This window comes from Zootermopsis nevadensis, unplaced genomic scaffold (assembly GCF_977971745.1).
Source record: "Zootermopsis nevadensis isolate Lab colony 2312 unplaced genomic scaffold, Znev_1.0 Znev_ptg000028l, whole genome shotgun sequence".
NCBI classification, from domain to species: domain Eukaryota; kingdom Metazoa; phylum Arthropoda; class Insecta; order Blattodea; family Termopsidae; genus Zootermopsis; species Zootermopsis nevadensis.
Genome location: NW_028259160.1, coordinates 10979365 through 10999965, shown reverse-complemented (window position 1 = coordinate 10999965; position 20601 = coordinate 10979365). Strand labels below are relative to the sequence as shown.

Below are 20601 nucleotides of genomic sequence, written 5' to 3'. Positions count from 1 at the left end.
TTACCTACCCTGGTCTGAGAACCATTAAGCTCATCCCAGCCCAAGCCTGAAGTTTACATATTTTGTTACCTGTTCTCTATCTAAGCCAAACTTCCTTTTTCACTAGCCCAGATGAATCCTTATATATTTATAATATGCGCAGACTATCATATCATTCACACGTTTCTTTCAATGCATAAGTGTAATTCTTCAATTAGTTACCGACGCTCTGAAACATCTAAAGTGCTTTCAGCGTTTGGAGGACGGTACAATGATCAGAGACCAAGTTTGTAGGGTGTTATCACGAACTACTGAGAGGAGGCAGCTATGAAAGTTCCCGAGAAATATGAAGTCTGGGATTTGTCTCCGGAACCCGAGTGCTTTACGAGCTGAAGGTGGCAACTACTAGTAACTCTTTCCTTTGCGAAGAATGGATGACCCAAGAAAGCTTGAAATATCTTTTGATTGCCGTCATAAATTAGGCCTGGGCCCGAAGATTATTTGTGCTCCCAAGCTCAGGCAGGGATCCGGTCCCAAGCAGACCTCTACCAGAAGTATGTATTAACTCTTTCATGCTGAAGTTCGTCTAAATATTTAAAATTTAGTTCTTCGAATTAGACACGTTTCTCCGCTACAAATACCAAATGTTTAATGCTTTTTGCCTTAAGAATCGTACGAAAACTATAATACATTTTGGGGGAATATTGCAGAGTTATTAAAGCATGTGGTACATATAGTCACCAGTGGGCTGTAATGGGGTAATAAGTAATAGTGGTTATTGACACATCAGAACAAAATGTCGTTTTAAACACAGTAATTTCCACGTGCACGTATGTGTTGGCAGCTCTGTAAGATTTTCCATCTGTGTACCAGTGGCATAGAGTGTGGTTGTGTGTGTGATTGATATTGTGGCGTAATTTGTTTTCGATATGATTAATTGACATTATTTTACATTAAGGGTAACGCATAATAGGAAATAATGGATTATAAGGACGAACAAATCAACGAAATTGAAGCTTTAGATTCAATATATTGTGGGGAAATGGAAAGTAAGCATGGTGAAATTTTAGTACAGAATCTTTCACGAAACAAATGTGGTATGTTGCATGTGCCTTAATTTTAGTTCTAGGCAGTACTCCACACCACAAATTTATAATTCCAATAAAATCAGAAGAATATGAACCCGACACGGAAAATGGACTGAAATGCAATTTGAAGTTCAGTTACACATCAAAATATCCAGAGGAAATACCAGAGGTGGAGATATGTGATTCAGAAAATTTTGAAGAGGAGGATGAAGCAGTATTAAAGGAGCATATAATTCAACAAGTAGGATTTGATTGTGAATTGTATATTTTTGTTCACTTAAGGTTGGATTATAAATCTTGGTTACTGAAACATGGGAAAAGAAGATCTATCAAAGAGTGTAAATAGATTGCTCATAATTTTAAAATACTATACTGTAGTGTTCTACAACATGGACTATATCTTGGGGAATCAGTCATGGCTGGTGTCCAAGATATTATTTAGTTTAGTTGCTGTGAAAGCTTAAAAAAATTATGGAATATGTCATTAAGTTACTATTCTTGTTATTGTTTTTAACACAACATAGTACACCGAATTCACTAATGCCCTCTATCGGATCCTGTCCTGGGCGAACAAAATCCAGTCTCCTTCAACTCCTATCTCCCATAGATCCTGCCTGAGATTGTCCTCCCATTTCATATATATTTATTTATTTATTTACAAGTTCCAAGAATCCAATATAAATGACACAAATATTAGTTATGTTAATTATTTTGAAGAAAATTTGCATATGTGGTATTGATAATATATTTGATAAAGAAAACATATTAAAATTATTTACTTTTGTGTTGCATGATAATGGTAGTCTGTTTTTAATAAATTTAATCTAATATATGCTTCAAGCAGTTATTTAAAATTCAAATGGACTTCATGATTTAGATGGGTGATCTAAACAGTGCCTCATTGCAAAAGTAAAGTAATTTACTTTGTCATAATTTTCTAATGTATGCATATATCATTTGTATTTTCAGGCTGAAGAGAACCTAGGAACTGTGATGATTTTTACATTAGTTTCATCAGCACAAGAATGGCTTAACACAAAGTGGGATGAAATACGTAAAGCAAGAGAAGAATATGCAATATTAAAAGAGAAAGAAGCAGAAGAGGCAGAAAGGGTTTGTTTATTTGGAATTTAAAACCATATTTAGAAGAAACGCCTTCAAAATAATAAGTGGAAAAATAGTGAACAGAAACACGGTTTAATCTGCATGTTACAAAAGGAGAAAGCTATTAAATAAGCCACAGGGTGTCCCCAAAATATGTTCAGAAAATCATTTTCTGACAGCATTATTAAAATTATCCTGATAGAGGTTTTATGTTTGTCTTAAAACTTAGGAAATCTAAGCTGCTTCTTTAACCTTTGAACAACGGGGATTTAAATGGCAAAATGGTAACAGCCCTACGGAGTATTTTGGCAGGTTCTTAAACTTTTGTGCACGCTCTACGGAATACTTTAATATTATCTAAAGAAAAACATGATAAATTGACGAAATAAATGTCATATTTATTCAAATAGAACAGAGAATACACAAGAGTTTTTTTAAAAATACAGTTAATATCTTAATTGCCTAAATAGGCCTTAGTAACTTTATTTTCTTCTTTGGAAGCTCATTCGACATGGTAGAAGCCATGGTTGTGAACTAATGACCACACAAAAATATTTTTTTCCCCTACTTCAGTGGATACACATTGTTTTCACAGATCATGCCGAGGAATGTGAGAAACTCACTTGATAATAACAATGTTTATTGATGTTTATGGTTATAGTTTCCGGGTTGACAGCTCAGGCTGAACTTGTAAAAACTCTAGAGAAAGAGATTCAATATTTGCAGCCCCTAAAAGAGGCCAAAAGACATAGCCAAGTCTACTTACAATGTTGCAAGTTTTGAGTTCCACTCCGGGAACGTTCGTAGGGCTGAGTACACAACTTACGTCCCAGACTGGGAACGCTAGTAAGATAAAGGTTAAAAGTAAACTGTTTAGATTTTCTGAGTTTCATACAGAACATAATGTATCTTGTAATTTAAATTGGCAGCCATGAAGTGAATGATGTGCTACACGGTTCAGTTTTTACTTCTTTGTACCAACTTTCTACAGTTAATATTATATTCTCAGGATAATTTTAAAAATTGTTGGTCTCCTTATGGTTTATTGCTTGTTTACAACTACTCAGAATTATTGCATCTCCTGTGTTAACTTTAGCAGTATTAGCATGTTTTTTAGAAGAAATGCAGAACTGGTCAGTCATGTTGGCTGAACTGATTGTAAATGGTTTGCAAAAATTCGGTAAGCATGATTAACTCTTTCAACTCTGATATTTGAATCAGCTGTTGGATTAAGCATGGAACTTCTGTTTCAGCAGATGATTTTGTACTGTACATTGAAAAGTTATGTTTTTGGACAGATATTGACTCTCAACATTTTTATAGAAAGATAGATTACTTTTACTTTTATTTTCTTATACTTTTTTCAGCTTGATGTGTCATATTATGGTATACTTTATATCTGTATAATATTTATTAAAAGAGGAACTGTTGCAGTGCGCTTGATGGGGAGTTGGTTGGACCACAGCAAGTGTTTGATTGTGGGGAGTGTGTAACATATTGACTGTAAAGAACAATTAAAGCTATCATAAATGTTTCACATAATATAAGCAAAGGGTTCATATAAAGTAGTGATAATGTTACAAGTAAAAATATTTCCCGGAGGTTTCTGATGATGGTGTAATGTGATCTGGATTGTTGGGTTTTTGGACTTTGTCCATTGTCTGAAGACAAGGGCAGATCCATTTCTCAAAGTGTTTCATAATTTTATAATGTCAGATGACAAAGTACAAAAACGCAGCAATCCAAATGTTATAAGTAAATCCACCCATGTATCTTTATTGAGAATTTGAATTTCCCCTGCTAGGATCTTTGGTATTTGGACATGTGCTGCCTCAGCATTAATGTTTCTTCAAATCCTTGATGGAAAACAAAGCATAACATGGCACAGCCCTAGTAGATATAGTGTTTTTACTACTATCATAGTTCCCAACATGAGCACATTTTCCTCTTAGCCACCATATCCACATCAGCTCTGGATCCTGTCAAGACTCCTATCCAGTGCATTCCAGAGTTAAAGTGATTGATTGATTGCTTTGTGATAAACTGGTATTAAGTTCTCTCCCAAGAACTCTGATGCTATCTTACCTGCCAGCTTCAGCAAGTTTTGCAATACTGTAAATGTTTGCAATTTTTACATGATAAAGAAACTGGTAGCCAACAATGTTTGTCTTCTGAAGGAATTATGAAAGGTATTTGCATGCACATCTAGTGCCAGAAGAGAAAATTGTGTGCTCAGAGTGCATTCTGAAAGATATTTTTTGTCTTCTCACAGTATGTTGCTGGTCGGTTATGGTAGTCTGGACAGAACACCACTAAACGACCAAACTCAGATGTGGGATTGAATGTACCTAGTACAGTAAATGTGGTAATTTTAATTAATTTTCTTTTGTTATTTACAGAAAAGATTTGAAGGAACAAGAGTTACAGTAGAATCATTTCTTGCATGGAAGGCAAGATTTGATGTGGAATTTGGAGTGAAAAAAATTCAAGAAAAAGATGACAAGGAAACAAGGAAGTTAACAGGAAGAGAATTATTTCTGACAGATAAAACCCTTAATGAATCTGATCTCAAGTTTCTTGAAGATGGTAAGTTTTTGTATTTGATTGCGTTCTCTTTTACTTTCTACAAAATTATCTCCTGGACATCACTTCTCCTGTACACTGCTGTTATCAATTCACTTGTACTACATCAGACTTCAAGAGACTTTGAACAGTTGAGGCAGGAACAGCTCAACAAGTGACCTAACTCCTTGACTACAAGATGATAATTATTTCATTGTGACTGATATTTGTGGATAATTGTGTGTTTGGCAATAAATTATAATTATTCTCACTTTATAATAAACATATATGGGTGTGTCACAATTAGGTCTAGAGCAAAGAAATTGAAACTCTGAAATGAACTTATGGTAGGCATATTGAACACTTAGTAAAAAAATGTGAGTTTTGTAAAGAAACTTGGAGTTTGTTCCAATATGATATGCTTTGTTCATTCTGGAGACAAATATATTTAAATTAGAACCTAATTATAACTCATCCTGTACAGTGATGCAAAATTCCTTGAAATTTGTGACAAGGTTTAATAAAGTACTTCACTTTTAACAGTACATTAACTAACCATGGACTAGCTCTGTTGAAGAAATTCTTTCTCATTTACATACATATCACAGCATAAGAATTAAGATTTTGAATGCATTTCTCATGTCGTACCATGCTTATCCTCCTTGATTTGATCACCTCAGTAATATTAGTTGAAAGTACAAATTACTAAGCTCCTGATTGTACAGTTTCATCTGTCCTTTCCTTACTTCCTTTCACTTCTCAGTATGTTGTTCTCCAACACCTTAATTGATTCTGATGATATTTTTTCTTTTGTAGGTGGAGATTCTATTAAAGTTGATGAATCCCTTTTCCAAGATTTAGAAGAACTAGATCTTGATCCAGATGATGCTCTTGATGATAGTTCTTAGCTGGTTATGAATATATTTTAATTTTCTTAAATTTGTATGCTGGTATGAATGAATGAATGGTGAAGCAAATATTGTGTATGTATATTACTTAGTAAATATAAGATTTCAGTATTGGTCTTCTGGTTAGTAATGCCACACGTGCATATAGGTAGGTACCAATTGAAGATGGGGGCAGTATATTCCTTGAAAACATTGGCATCTCTCTACATGTACACATTGTTGTAACCCAGAAGATCAACATTGACCTCTTCACTGCCGTGGGAACCTCAAATCTCTTAAATATAAGATATTTTGTGTTTGAGGCTGATGAGTAGCTTCAGTAGTGTTTTATTTCAACTGGTTCAAATCAGCAGTCATAGAATACTGTGTACACTCTATAGCATTGACACATTTGTGCCTTTAGTCTACTCTGAAGTTATTCCTAAACATCTCTTAGTCTACTACAAGTACTTTGTCAAAACCTATTCACTGAATTTTGTTAAAACAGCAATACTGTGTTAAAGTTCAAAACTTCTTATGCTTCAGACATATATTATATTCTGAAAATTAAGAAAGAGCTGGTAATTGGGGCTGTGAGCTGATGAAAATGTTTATTAATCAGCTATTTACTATTAATTGATTAATTGCTTAATTAGTCAATTATAAATACACCTTGTTACAAGATGTACCAATTAATGTGTTAGTAAATATACATCTATAATATATTATGCATCTAATTTGATATATGATTGTAGTTCAGAGTGTGTTTTAACTTTTCACTGCCATGTTGGATAGCTTTCCTGTATGTCACATGAAAATATTGTACATTGACCCTTTGCTACGCTATTTGATTTTTTCAGCCCAAAATACGATTATAAAATTAATTACATTTTTTAAATAAATGCTTCAACATTGTTAAAAATGTTTTGTGCGTGAAATCATTGTTCCCCATATCATCAATTGAGTTTATATAGCCACATTTTATGGTTGCCAAACAAATGGGCAGATGTCACTCAGCTATTGAGGTAACTTGACGAGTAAAAGGTTAATTGGCAATATAAAGAGTGACAGATGGGAAGTTTCCTGCAGCATCAGTTTTAAGTTTAATCGAGACCTCTATAATCTTTGACCAAGCATACATACCATGAATGTATCATTATATATACTCAGTTTTCTTGTACTTAACAGTGGAAGGGTGTTTATGTAATAATTGAAAGTAAATTTTTGGATTTTGAGCTTTGGAAGTTTGGTAGCATTAGGTCATGAATCTTAATTAACTAAGTAAGAAATACTTGATTAAAACTTAATTTATTATTAATTTGATCCTTTCATTGTGACAATCCTAATAATTATGTGTTGAATGTGCCCAAGCATTTGCTTTTATGTAAATATTTAAAAGAACAACTGACAACCATTCTTAATTTTTTAAAAGACACTACCAAGTTCCATGATAATTGTCAAATTATGTTCATTGCCCTACAAGTTTGTATTAAAATGTGTTTAATAGTTTTATATTACAGTGTTTTGTTGTCTAGCACATAATGATAATGACTGCTTGGAAAGAGTGAGATGGAATTGGGCAAGATCGGGGGAAGGGGGGGGGATTATGGGTTGTTTTCAGATAATATCCTAAAACTGGCAAAGTGTAATTAAGGAAGTTGAGGTAGATGGGAAATTTAGAATGTGGTGAGTGTTGAGAAGTATATAAAATATTTTACTCATAAAACCTGCAGAGAAGAGGCCACTTACAGTACCTAGGCACATATGGGAGCATAAGTAAATATGGTGTGGTTTGGAATGAAGTCATCTGGCATAAGATAAGTGCCATTGGTGAGCTGTTGTGAGCCCACTCATAAACCTTTTGGTTCCACTAATTGGCAAAGAAAATTAGCTAATCCTCGAAACAAATAAAATGAATAAAAGCTCCATTAGGCTTTGTCAGTTTGTTTCCATTTTATCATGCTTAGTATATTCCTTGTTACCACCACACTATAGCTCAACCTCAGAGTGGTTGAATGAGATGGGCAGATATAAGGTAAGATCCTAAGATTTAGTGAAAAGTATTCAACAAAAGTGGTCACCAGCAAGAGATACCATGGATGGCAGTGGTCAAGGTGAGTCAATTATCATACACCATTATGATTTGTTCAAAATACGGGCTTAGGGATTGGCGATTTATATTGTGAATAATAATGATTTGTCTACTTCGATCAAAGATGTTTATTGGTGGTGGGGGGGGTGGAGATACTTTCCGCCAAGACATGCACAAGCAGACCGACATGTGTTGCCATCTATTCGGCACATCGTTGGTGGTTGATATTAATATACAGTTTGTGTTTTCTGTGAAGTAAGCGTTCAGCATTATCTGTGCACACTGTGCTGCGCACTCATTCGAAGAGGTGCTAGTAGGTGGCATGGGTTTAAATCAATACATTGTGGGTTGATAAACTGTATATGTGGCTTTCTAAACGAAGTTAGCATATTTTGGAAGTAATTATTACAGTCACAGTATAGTATAGGGAATTACGTGTCTGAAGGATGGTATTAATTGGTTCTATATTTTTGGTTCGGGAAGAATAATCGTAGTTTAGTCGCTTTTTTAGCTTCTTAGTTTCGACGTTTGCCGGGTTAAATTTGTGTATTTATTTGTATGAGCTTATTCAGTTTTATGTGATTTTAATGTTTTTCAACTTAATTAAGCACCGAACATTGTGACAATGGCGTGAAACCAGTATCTTTTACATGATGCGTGAACAAACGTTACTGTCATAAACTACTCGGTTGTCAGAAGTACGTGACTTTTGCCATGTGAAATCCAGCTGGTACTGCTCTGTTCGCCGGCACTAAACCCACTAATTGATTGGGTTTGTTTGACTTCCTACTGTCCTGGTTTGTGGGTGATAAATCGGCTATGCACTTACATTTTGAGCGCAATACCAATGCGAAATGTGATTGTGCCATCCTTTCCCTGACATGGATGGGGAAGGTGCCTGATGAGCTACCAGAAGTAAGTGTAAAATCGGTGGTATGACTGTAGGCTATATGATAGTAATTGCAATGTGTATTGCTACAGCACTCCGTTTTATAATGTTAAGAATCATATACAAAAAATTACAATTGTTGCATCTTACAGATATGTAAACAACATAAGCACACAAAAAATCGTTATTATTATAAGGAACTGAGATTTTGTAACTTTAATGATTGCAGTGGAATACACAACATGATGGCCATGGGTAATAGGAATTTGTGTTTTGTCTAGTAACCAAGAAAACCGATTCATTGACATTTTAGGGAACAAATGAGTGAAATTAAGATATGAGGTTTTCACAGTGGTGAGTATGAAGATTTCAGTCTTCTGGGTTGTTCCACTGTGTAGTCTGGTCGATGTTTACTAACGTTTCAGAGGTCATACTGCCTTCGATGAATTCATCGCCCTGGTGACGGAATTAGTATGACCTCTGAAACGTTAGTAAACATTGACCAGACACAGCGCAACAACCCAGAAGACAGAAATCTTGAAGTGAAATTAAAATTGAGTTATAGCTAGTTATGTTATTGTAATGTTCTGAAGGATTACTGGAAATATTTTGTGTGTATTAATATTCTGAAGGATTTTTGAGATTGTTTTGTGTGTGTGAGTGAAGGAGAATTGAGTGAGAATGGGGGGTGGGGGTAGAACCTTGGTGGCAATTTTAAGTGTTGTGTTGTGTCTTAGTCATAGGTTTGATTCAGAATGAGGTTTGAAATATACTTGTTTATCTCCTTTAACTTACCATAGGCAGGCTCACATTGAGTGATGGTTTAGCCTTACATTAAGGTTTTCTTTTTTGGTTTTCCATGCCTGTGAATGTAATAAGGACCTCAGACTGAGGCAGAATTCTGGCTGTAGTTTGGAGGACAGAGAAAAGAATGTTACAAAGAGCCATTATATATGGAACATTTTTGTAAAAATTACATGATTAGAACCCAGGAAAATTAAAATTGTGACCTTGAATATTTTGCTGATTTTGATTAATTCTGCGTGAAAGTTAAGTGTGTTACAATGTAATATAATAATGCTTCAACTACATTCCAGATGTTTTCTATTTGTAAAATAGAGACAGTATGGGTACAGAAGCTTTTATGTTGTTTCAAATTGAAAAAGGAAAACTTTATTTTCTTGAAGATAAAAAATTGTACTATTTTGTAGGCAGTAAGATTCATGTCTGACAGTTGTATTTTATGTGATGGTCTGTTTTGTCATTGACATTTTTGATAGAATTATTTCAATAGTCCATTTCATTTGAAATATCACATCTTCAAAGTATTTCAGTATCCCAACCAGACATCTTCTGTCATGTTCATTTATACATTAACCATTCTTTTTTGCCATTATATTAGTGGATTTGTGATGCATACTTTTCTTTAAATTCTTTTGTTCTTGCAAAAAACTAGAGATTAATACTTATCTCTGCATGCAAATGTTTTGCTTGTGTATAATTACTATACCATCAGTGTTATATTAAGTGTTGGAAATGTCTGCTGCCTTCGGCAATGCATGCATTCATGCTTTTCCTCATGTTTGATGCAACCTGGTGAAGAGTTTCTGCAGTGAAAGAAATGGTTCACCAGATTGTTGATTTGTTGGCACAGGAGAACTCAGATGTGTATCTCTAAACTTATTAAGTAAGAATGAGATGCCAGGTAGTGTTTGACAGTGAACACTTGTTGCACTTGTGAAATGAAATCCTTGCACTTTTACTGTTGAAAGGTAACTGATGGACTTGCATGAGCAGGTAACAACATGATGTGTTCTGTATGAGCTATTGTATAGTCACAGTGATATGCATGTTTGTTAATTCAATCAAAGTGTACTGAATTGCAACTTCCAACAGATATTTCAATATAGGTTGCATGACTTCTCAGTCATTCTCTTTATTTTTATAGATCAAAAGACAGTTTACATTCAAGACAGTAATATTTCCTGATTTCTTGTGTAGTGTGAAAGCAAAATAAGTTGTTTTGACTACTATATTTATTGAACAATAGCTTATTTGTAAAAAATTCTTTATTGATAGTAATAACTAATTTTAAAGGAGAAAAATGGAGGTGTTTATCACTGTTACTTGATATTTAAAGTTGTTTCATCTTGTACTTAATATCCTTATTATGTGGTTCCTGTCCAGATTGTTTTGTTTATATTATGGAATGGTACTATTTTGCTGTATTGTTTTGCTGCTCATGATAGATGCCTTATTCAGTAATTTTATGTTTTGTCTTTCCATTACTGGTCATGCTGTATGGATAAACCTGTCACAATAAATTATCTTCCCTTTCCATTATTTTTGTTCATTTATTGTACTTCACTTCCGCATTTCTTAATTTTGTTTTTGCTGTTGCATCTACTCAGTAGCTTTTGTCTTGTAGTAATTTTATTTTAAAATAAATAAGTAGATTTCGTAGATATGCATTTTTATTTTTAACCTTGCATCCTGGAGTATTTAATGTACTGTTTGTTTTATGTTTTTCAGTGTATATAGTTGACTCTATAATTTCTTATGTATTTAAGGGGCTGTAATGCTCAAAACTTCACCAAATCCGGTTTTAATGTTTCTTACCAAAATGTAAAAGAGTGTTATTCCTCGTTCTAATTCTAGCAGATAAGACCACACGTATTTTCCGCATCTTTATATTGTGTTTGTTAAATTCTGTATTCATTACTCATCTGCGCATAGGTCTTTCAAGTGGCCTCTTCCGTTCAGTTTTCGGACTGTCATTTTGTATTAATTCTTAATCTCTAACGTGTCACTTTTTTTATGAATGGTATCCATGTGCAGGTAGTGTATAAGTATACATGGTCCGTGCTGAGGAAGACGTAGTGGCTTTAGCGTTAAATCGCCGATTCCCCTTGCTTTAACTTCAGTTATTCCAGCGTCGAGAGGTATTCCTCATTCTACACGTAGAACTTCTGTAGATTTCAAACGGAGCAGGAAATTGGAAAATGACAAATTAAGGAAGGCGTAGAGTAACAGGAAGTGAATTACAAATAAAACGCCAGTGCATTTGAGTATCCAAATAGATTATCCGTGCGGCTTCTGTAATTGAGTTTTGCATTTTTAGTGAATTCTTAATGAAATTAAAATCGTAATTTGCTGTCCATTCGATTTTGCTTTGAATATTAAAGAGTTTTTTTCACAGCAGGAGTATGCTACAATTTATGTCCCATCAGTGTTTACGTATTATCGTTTAAGGCTGGTTCCAAACGATGCTGTATAGATGCAGATTAGTAACGTGTAATTTATGTATATTACATAGGCTGAGAGAAAATGAAGGAGCATTTACATAGACTAGACTCTAGTAAGCAGAGAAAGGATCGAGTAGACGTCCAAAGATGTACAAATTAAATCTCCGAGGCGGCTGTGATTATGTAATTATTGTAATGCTGATGGGCGAAAAAATAAACACCATAAAGAAAAAGACATTACGATTAGACATAAAAAAGAGGTTGGTCTGCAAATACACACAGAACTTACGTGACTCCTAGTGTATGTAAGAAAAATTTCGAGTAAGATGTTAAATAAATTCTTTGATAATGTGGCAGAGTGAAAGTATTTTGGAATGACAACATTAAAATTGCATACACAGTTATGATAGTCGGCTTTCGTAGTAAGAATTGAAAACGGTAGTACCAAAATGTGATACTGATCCTCGCCACAGAGACACAGTAGGTTTATACTTTATTTACGAAATTAGGCTACAGGGTTTTAGGACACTGTGCTGAGGAGAATATTTGTTCCTAAGAGGAAAAGAGTAACAATAGATTGGAGGAACTGCTTGATGAGGAATTTTATAACTTGTACTCTTCTCCAGATATTGTTAGGATAATAAACTCGAGGGTGATGAGATGGGCGTGGCTATGTCACATGTTGGGAGATGAGAATTTCACCCAGAATTATGGTGAAGCTGAAGGGAAGAAACCACTTGATGAAACTAAGCACAGAGGGGGGATATATTCAAATGGATCTTGAAGAAATACAGTGTGGCCTAGATTTAACTGAAGTTAGAAGGTTTCCGACGAAGTTGCGTTTTGAAAAATCAGGTGCAAAAAGTTGTTGACAACGATGTTTTCAGGCAGGAAATAACTCATATTTTATTTATTTATTTATTTTTTGCCCAGGAATGTATATCTTCTTCAACTCAAACCCGTCTGTGAAAGATAAGTCACACACTGTAATCTGTCATAGAGCAATGCGCCGTATTTCTTTCCCGCATATTGAATATTCTACTAGTACTTTCCCTCCCTGCCGTCACCCCATCCCCTATGCTTTTTTTTATAACCGCTAGCTTTTCGCCTGATTCTCTGCTTCCTGCAGGGAGATTTGGGGAGAAATCCTTCCCTCCTGGGAAGTCATAGCATTGAATAAAAGAAGGAGTTTAGGGAATACACAAGAATGCACACGACTGGGTGAAGGCCCTTTAACTCCTTGAATCGTAACAAAATTGCAAAGAGGAATTTGGCAAGAATACGATTTACAGTTCGGGTGTTATCGGGAAGAATAAGTGTGCTTCACGTGGTGATACCGTCTCTCCAGTCGCCCATATTGTCTGTTAATTTACGTGTTTGCTACTGCTAGAAGCACGTGCAAGTCGCCTGCAATGGGGCTTGTTACCATGTTCGTAAAAGAAATGTATAACTGAAATTCCTTTCCGACAAGACTGAAAACCTGAGTCCGAAACATAAGTAATCTTATTAAACTCGTAGTTGAAATTCTTTAAAACCACCGCATGCGATGAATTATTTAAAATCCAGTCCTTAACAGTTTGGTTATAGGTTAAATTTTCGTAATATAAAGACGTTCATTAGTATTTGCTGCAGTGTCTGGGGTTTGTCTTTCCATGAAGTCTGTTGCAAGGTATTTGCACATGAGCCAGGTAAAGGAGGTCATGTATTCCCATGACGCCTATAATTTGACTGTTGAGTGTACCCATGAACTGTTGACATGATGGACAAAGTGAAACCAAGAGATGCTTCTTTCTAAATTAGTTTCCCTTCTCATTACATTGGTGTATGTTTGTCACAAGAGCTTTTCTCGTAATCGTTGCCAGTATAAACTGAATGTGAGCGATGTAACTGAGAAAGAGATGACGCAACTTTGTTAATTAATGCACGAAATTGGCGCTTTCAACCGCCGGAAATTGAAAACGTGGAGGAATGAGGAAGTTTTTGAAATAACCCAACCCTGCTTCACTGCTGCTGTCCTGCAGGCAGATAGACATGGTTTGGGCATGGGAGGTTTTCTATGGAGACAGGAAATTCTGTATTCTGCTATGAGTAATTCGCCGGTGCCAGGGCAAAGGTGTTTAAAACCAAAAAGAAAGACCGGTTGCTAGTTTACAGCCTATGTTTAGTATTACATGTAATTTAACAATATTATCACTTTAGCCTTAAATTCATGTGTAATGTGTACAATCACATTTCTGTTTTTTTAAACCAATACACTTTCAGAACTTTTATGACTTTTACCCATTTTCCCTATTCTTCAGAACAAACTTCAAACCTTCAGACTCGTTCATTGTATTGAAATTAATTTTTTAGCCCTTTAATTCCGAAATACACGTAAATGGTTCAGCGATGCTATTCGAAGCTTCTATTACGTTTTCTATAGTGATACACCAGTTACATTCGAACTTGTATCTGCTGAAAAGGTTACAACTTGTCCCTGTGTTCAAAAAAGCACCACGCTTTATGAAGACGTATGACATGTAGAGATGCAGCTTCACAAATTCTAAGGCTTGGCACTAAATTAACGTGAGTGGTCAGCTTCTTGGCCTGGCTGCTTTGCCTCGGGGAACGAGCACCCCCCCCCCCCCCCCGTACCCATTGGTGAGGAGGCTTGGTGGACCCCAGAGCCATTCTTGACGTTGCGAGGAGAAAAATGTCTGTCTCTGCCGGGAATGGAACCCCAGTTGTCTAGCACCTAGCTCAGTAAGTGAGGTCTAGTGGTTATCCCGCGTCTGGTATTTAATGATTATTTAACGATGCTAAGTCAATTTCAAGGGTTGTATAACGGATGATAAATTACAGGATGGTGATTGATGTGGAATGAAGCAATTTTTAAGGTTTAGTTCGACATTTGCTTGGAGGGATTGTGGAAAATTTTGGGATAGTCGATATACAGGCCAAAATTCCAGCCGGAAACCTCCCAAATACTAGATAGAATACGTATAACACTTAATCATAATAATAACTTAGAATTCTTGAAGAGTTTGGTGAAGCGAAGAAGATGCCGTGTGAAGTAAAGATTACTTAGACCAACAGCCTGCCGCAGTGCAAAAATCAATTGAGCTGTTATTGACTTATTTAATCCGGAAGCAAAGTCGGTTATCCGCCGTTCCCATAGCAATTGACACGCAGAAGTCATTTCCGAACGATGAAGATGGGGCTGAAACTAAACATTCTTGTGTAATCGATTTTAAGCCGTGTCAGCGTACGTAAAGATGCAGCATCTAAGAAATTTTTTTAACGTTCTTCTGTTACAGTTGAGAATAATAATCATAACAGTACCACCAATAATAGTAGTAACAGTAATCTCTGTGATAGCGACTGTTAACATACGAGGTGCGATCGTAAAGTTTCCAGACTGTGTCAATAGCGGGCGAACCGGATGCAGTACGAGCTTCTGCCGTTAGGGGGTGCGGCCTACATTCATAGTGAATCAGTGTGCCAGCCGGCATCATCGAATTAGCATTTGTTTCTTAGTTACGGGCGTTTTGGTAGTGCATTACACCGACCCTCCTGCGATTTCGGAATGGCGGATTTTCATGAACAAATCAAATTTTGCCAAAGACTCGCCAAAACTGCTACGGAAACCTATGAAATGCTAAAGCAAGCATTTGGGGAGTCCGCAATGGGTCGTGCACAAACTTTTGTGTGGCATTCACGTTTTAAAAATGGCCGAACCTCTGTCGATGATGACGAGCGTTCTGGACGACCATCTTCGAGCACAACGCCCGAAAATGTTACGAAGATTCGGCAGGCCATTCACGAAGATCGACGTCGTACCATCAACGACTTGTGCGACATTGTTGGGATAGGCTATGGGACCTGTCAGCTGATTCTAAAGGAAGAACTCCACATGCGACGCATCATGACAACGCGCCAGCGCACACCGCCCTCAAAGTTCGGCAGTTTTTGGCCTCAAACACCATGGCCGTCATCCCGCACCCTCCTTATTCGCCGTGTGACTTCTTCCTCTTCCCAAAGATGAAAATTCAGCTAAAGGGAAGGAGATTTGAGACGATAGAAGAGATTCAGGCAGAATCGCAGATGGTGCTTGACAGGCTGACAAAGAAAGATTTCCAGGGATGCTTCCAGGCTTGGCAGCGGCGCTGGGATCGTTGTGTTCACTCCCAGGGGAACTACTTCGAGGGTGATGGATGAATTTAATACCTGAGATAAGTGTACGGGTTTTTTTTAAATAGGCGCAGTCTAGAAACTTTCCGATCGCACCTCGTATGACGCTGGATCATACAACGAAAGTCTACCAATATGAAAAACAAACGAAAGCATTTATTTTTGCGGAGACGAACAGACTGTCAATGACGTTCAGGGTATGGATTAACGAAGTTCGATTCACGTTATAGAAACGGTTGTATTGGCTGCTAAATCGAGAACGCGACTGACTTTCACAGCCATCCACACAATGAGTACAGGATACTTTCTGTGAGGATAAAGTCGACCGGAGTTTGTGCTGCCTACTCTCTCTCTCTCGTGCCGAGAATGCACGGAACTTAATCTCCGCTGCTTCCATCATCAGGAGGCAGCGTGCCAACGTTTCGGAGATATATACCGTCTCCTTCTTCTATAACTGTGTGCATTGTTTGTGTGGGCGTGAAATTTAAGCCTTCACATTAAGGGAAGAACGTAGATTGAGGGTGTTTGAGAACGGGCTGCTGAGGAGAAATAGTGGGATGAAGAAAATTGTATAATCAGTTTCATAATTTCTACAGTTCGCAAATAATATTAGAGGGACGAGAAAGTTGCGAGATACGAAAAATATAGGATTACACAAAATGTTTGTCGAAAAACCTGAAGGGAAGAGGCCTTACTTTTAAGTAGGAGGATAATATTAAAATGAATCTTTAAAATAAGTTATGGTGATTTGAATTGGATTTATCTAGCTCAGAAGAGGAGCGAATGGTCATTTTTGTGAACACTGCATTGAACCTTCGGGTTCGATAAAAGAGGAATTTTGTGCTCAGCTGAGCTAGTGACATCTGAAGATGGTGCTCATATAATATGTGATACATAGGCTTGCAGTGTTGATGAAAATAACATGGAACAGGGAAATTACGTAAATTATTGGCTATGCAACACACGTACAGTAATTATAAGGCGTAAATTTGTAGTAATTTTAGAGATAACATGTTAATTACATTCGCTGAACTAATCACGTTAAATCCCATTAAAATATCGTGTATTCATTCTCTAAATGACAACAGACAGCTTATTGGAAATGTGTGTTTAGGATACATAAATTGTGTAAAATTGACTGCGAACTTTTGACCTTTCACTCTTCACTTGCCCCGCCCAGCTGCATTTCGCGTCACAGCGTGTTTCATTTTAATTTTAAACGTTCTTCATAATCCGTTCTGAATGATTAGAAGGAAGACTGTAATTGAAATCTCTGAAGTTCGTCATTTTTTTTTAGACTAAAAGACATTTTATATCTGTCATGTGAATGCAATCATTGAATTGTAGGCAAATTAATAACTTTTAAAACACATATTTTGTTTTTTCTTTGGCATTTCCTTTGTCCTGTTCTAATTAAAATTTAATTCTGAAGGAATGGTTCCTTCAGACATCTGGCGAGAAGTGATGGACGGGGAATCGTTTTGGTGGAAATATAAGAAATTATATTAATAGTAACTACAAGGAAATATAACAAGTAATATGAATCTACAATCGTCAACAAAGTCATGATGTTTAAAAATATAAATACATGGGAAATATAATAACAAACAGAAATGAGTTTTTTTAATTAGGCGTGGAATGATTATGTTCTGCGTTTTGACGTCGTGAAGACTCATATGTAGACAGTGACGTTTTGGTGAAACGTAGTGTCTCGAGTCTAGACGGCGTCGTAACGCAGAACAACAACATCGCCATCCTCGCCGCCGTGAGTACGTCAAGTGTCACTTGGGAGTGGAGTACGCGAACTTTGTGCTTTGGTCTCCGGTTGTATTTCTCCTTTCTACTCGGAAGATACGCGTTTCTGCAGAAACCTTCTCATACCGAAAATAACAAACTCTCATTCTCTTTATCCCTTTCAAGAAAATTCTGAGCTAACAAATTCAAAAAAAAGTCCGCAATCACTTCCTGTGTATCCTCTTCAATTCAGCGTGCATCATCTAATGCATACCGACGCTGAATAGTAGTAGCTGGACTTTCATCACTCCTTTCCGTGTTACGCATGAGGAATCTCGTTTAAAACACGTCTTTCTGTCTGGATGTATTTGGCTTCTGTGAAGATTAATGAAGGAAACCTTTTAAGCTGTCACTAAGCAGTTAAAGCTAATTATTTATAATGTTAACCGATATTAACTATGTTGTTGTGGGAATTCACTAGCGGAAGAATATTTTTTAAAATTAGAACGCTGAATGGAAAGGGTTAAATAATACAAGAAGTTCTTCTCTTATAGGATGAAGGCTGGAAGCTGAACCGTACGAACTACTACCAAGAAGGCTGGTTGGCAACGGGCAACGTGCGAGGAATTGTCGGTGTCACATTTACCACGTCACACTGCAAGAAGGCCGTCGACTTTCCACTTAGAACAAACTACAATCTTCGTGGGCATCGATCAGAGGTATGTCAAGCCACTGCCTTTCTGACACTTTGGTACCAGAAACCAAAGGTTCCACGAATCTCTGCCATTGGACACCATCCTGAATCAGTTCCATCCAGAATATGCCGTGAGAATCTGAAATCTCACGCAGTTCTATGCCCCCCCCCCCCCATTTATATAACACATCACCAAAAGAACTCTCTTGATCTTGTAGTCTCTCCTTCTTGGTCTTCCAGTCGTCTCTTTTCTAAGACGATTGCTCACTAAAATTCTGCATGCGTTTCTTGTTTCCCAGTCCTAGGTAGGCCTGTATGCCTAGGCCACGAATCAATTACATTCAACTTCAGTTGAAGTTACCGAAATTCGCAATCTTGTAAAAAAATCCTTTTTATATATACTTTGATCTTCGGCGTTTTCGAAAGTTGACCGGATGAAACCAGTTGTTAATAAGACAATAATCATAAACGGATTGCCCTGCGATGGAACCCGGGCATCCACGTTGGAAGCCGGTATGTTTTTTAAAGGCCATTTATGTGTATTATAGAAGCATTCCAGCAGCGATAAGCATAGAGCTTATTCGTCAAGTATTACTGCGTTGTCGACACAAAAGTACCAAGCAGAAAGGAGGATAAAGAGAATTATTGTTCCCACATGGCTTCCTTTGACGAACTACAAATTTCACGTGCTGCACACTAGAGTGTCATAGGTTTATACTTTAAACGTTAACAACGAGATATCTCGTTTGTAAACACTTTATTCAGCTTTGAATAACTTTAACTTACTTAATATTGGCATTAAAATAAAACTTTCGACTGTAGTGTTTTGAAATATCAGATTGAATAGCTCTGGATGATCAAATCAAGGAAGGAGAGATGGGTAAGACACGTAGCACACATGGGGACACGAGAAATCAATACAAAATTTTTGTCGGAAAGTCTGAATGTAAGAGAGTATCTGATTAGATGTCGGCGTAGACGGGAACTTTATTTTGATTTTAAATAAGCAGATGTGAAGGCGTGGACTGGATTCATTTTGCTCAAAATAATGTCCAGGTTTTGGGCTGTTGAGAACACAGGCAGCTACATTTTTTATCAGATGAGTAACTGTCAGCTTTTCCATGGAGTTGCAGTGTATTAAAAGAGGTAACGTTGCTTCACGCTTCCTAAAGTTTGATAGGCTGTGCAGGGAGTTAGGATGACAGAAAATTAAAAGTTTCACTGTTTTAATAACAACGGACTAAAGAATTTGTTCAGCTTTTACTTTGTAGGGAGTTGATTGAAATCGTTTCTTTAGATAGGAGATGGAAAGCTTTTTGAAGAAGAGGTTTGCCTCTTCTTCACCCAAACCTCTTACCTCACGAAAAGCCGATTGCTTTACCAGTAATCTTATTTTGCAAGTTACTCCAGAATTCTTCCTCATTTGTAGACCTAAGTTTCAAGAGTTTCAATAAATTCCTCGATTTCCGAGCTTCTTTAAAGTCACCATCATTGGACGGTTAACTCTGGAAGGATTTTCAGCTCGTAATTAATCAATTTTTAAGTCCATCAATTGTGAGTGGGTAAGGATTTGCACCCCACTCAGACAGTTTTATTATGGATTTCTACTCGAAGTTCAGAAAGTGGACTCGCAGTGGAACGTGGTTTACGGGTGAAACATCACAAAGGTCATGCAGATAAATTTCGAAGCACGAAATTCTCTTTGTTTACACGTAAGGGGTGTTGTCTGATGACCTGGCAGTTCGGCTGAACAATGGGTCACGTCATCAGTAATGGAGCGTTGCTCTGTGACGAACGTTCTGTTGTCAGTTTCATTGTTACATTGGGAAGCCCAGTCAGTAATCCAGTTACAGAAAGCAGTATCATTAATTTTAAGTCTAGTACGACGTAGAGAAAAGGGCGAAATATAGGCATTTAGAAAGAAGTGTGTGCAAGGAGAACAATTTTGTGTTCATGGAATAGCGTTCAGGGTTTTGAGGGAACATATATAGGAAGACAAACGAGGCAGCAAGTACTCGATAAATCTTTTGATGTTCAATTTTCTTTAGAGAGAGAGAGAGAGAACAGGAATTTTAAATTCAGTTTTTTGCTGTAATAAGTATTCAGTTGTTCATGCAACAGAACAGAAAGCCAAATATAGATTTGTGTTGCTGTTAT

At 36.6% G+C, this 20601-nt stretch overlaps 2 protein-coding genes across 3 annotated transcripts in view; both read left to right on the top strand.

The window, feature by feature from the left end:
* The first annotated feature begins 351 nt into the window (after nucleotides 1-351).
* On the top strand, nucleotides 352-7132 carry LOC110834772 (RWD domain-containing protein 1). Of its 2 annotated transcripts, none has more exons than XM_022074253.2 (5): nucleotides 352-533; nucleotides 1103-1308; nucleotides 2037-2180; nucleotides 4571-4757; nucleotides 5550-7132. In XM_022074253.2, the coding sequence occupies exons 1-5, from the start codon at nucleotides 410-412 to the stop codon at nucleotides 5639-5641; spliced, it is 753 nt and encodes a 250-aa protein (XP_021929945.1). In that variant the 5' UTR covers nucleotides 352-409; the 3' UTR covers nucleotides 5642-7132. The 2 variants fall into 2 exon arrangements, with proteins under 2 accessions (XP_021929945.1, XP_021929946.1); XM_022074254.2 differs by lacking the exon at nucleotides 352-533 and adding an exon at nucleotides 786-1028.
* A 1372-nt stretch (nucleotides 7133-8504) lies between these two features.
* Tusp (WD40 superfamily protein Tusp) overlaps nucleotides 8505-20601 on the top strand; it is a 36246-nt gene continuing 24149 nt past the window's right edge. Inside the window, exons 1-2 of the mRNA XM_087357023.1 lie at nucleotides 8505-8627; nucleotides 18305-18469. Of these exons, the coding sequence (XP_087213149.1) occupies nucleotides 8532-8627; nucleotides 18305-18469 (261 nt within the window). The 5' untranslated portion in view covers nucleotides 8505-8531. The remainder of the gene's footprint in view (nucleotides 8628-18304; nucleotides 18470-20601) is intronic.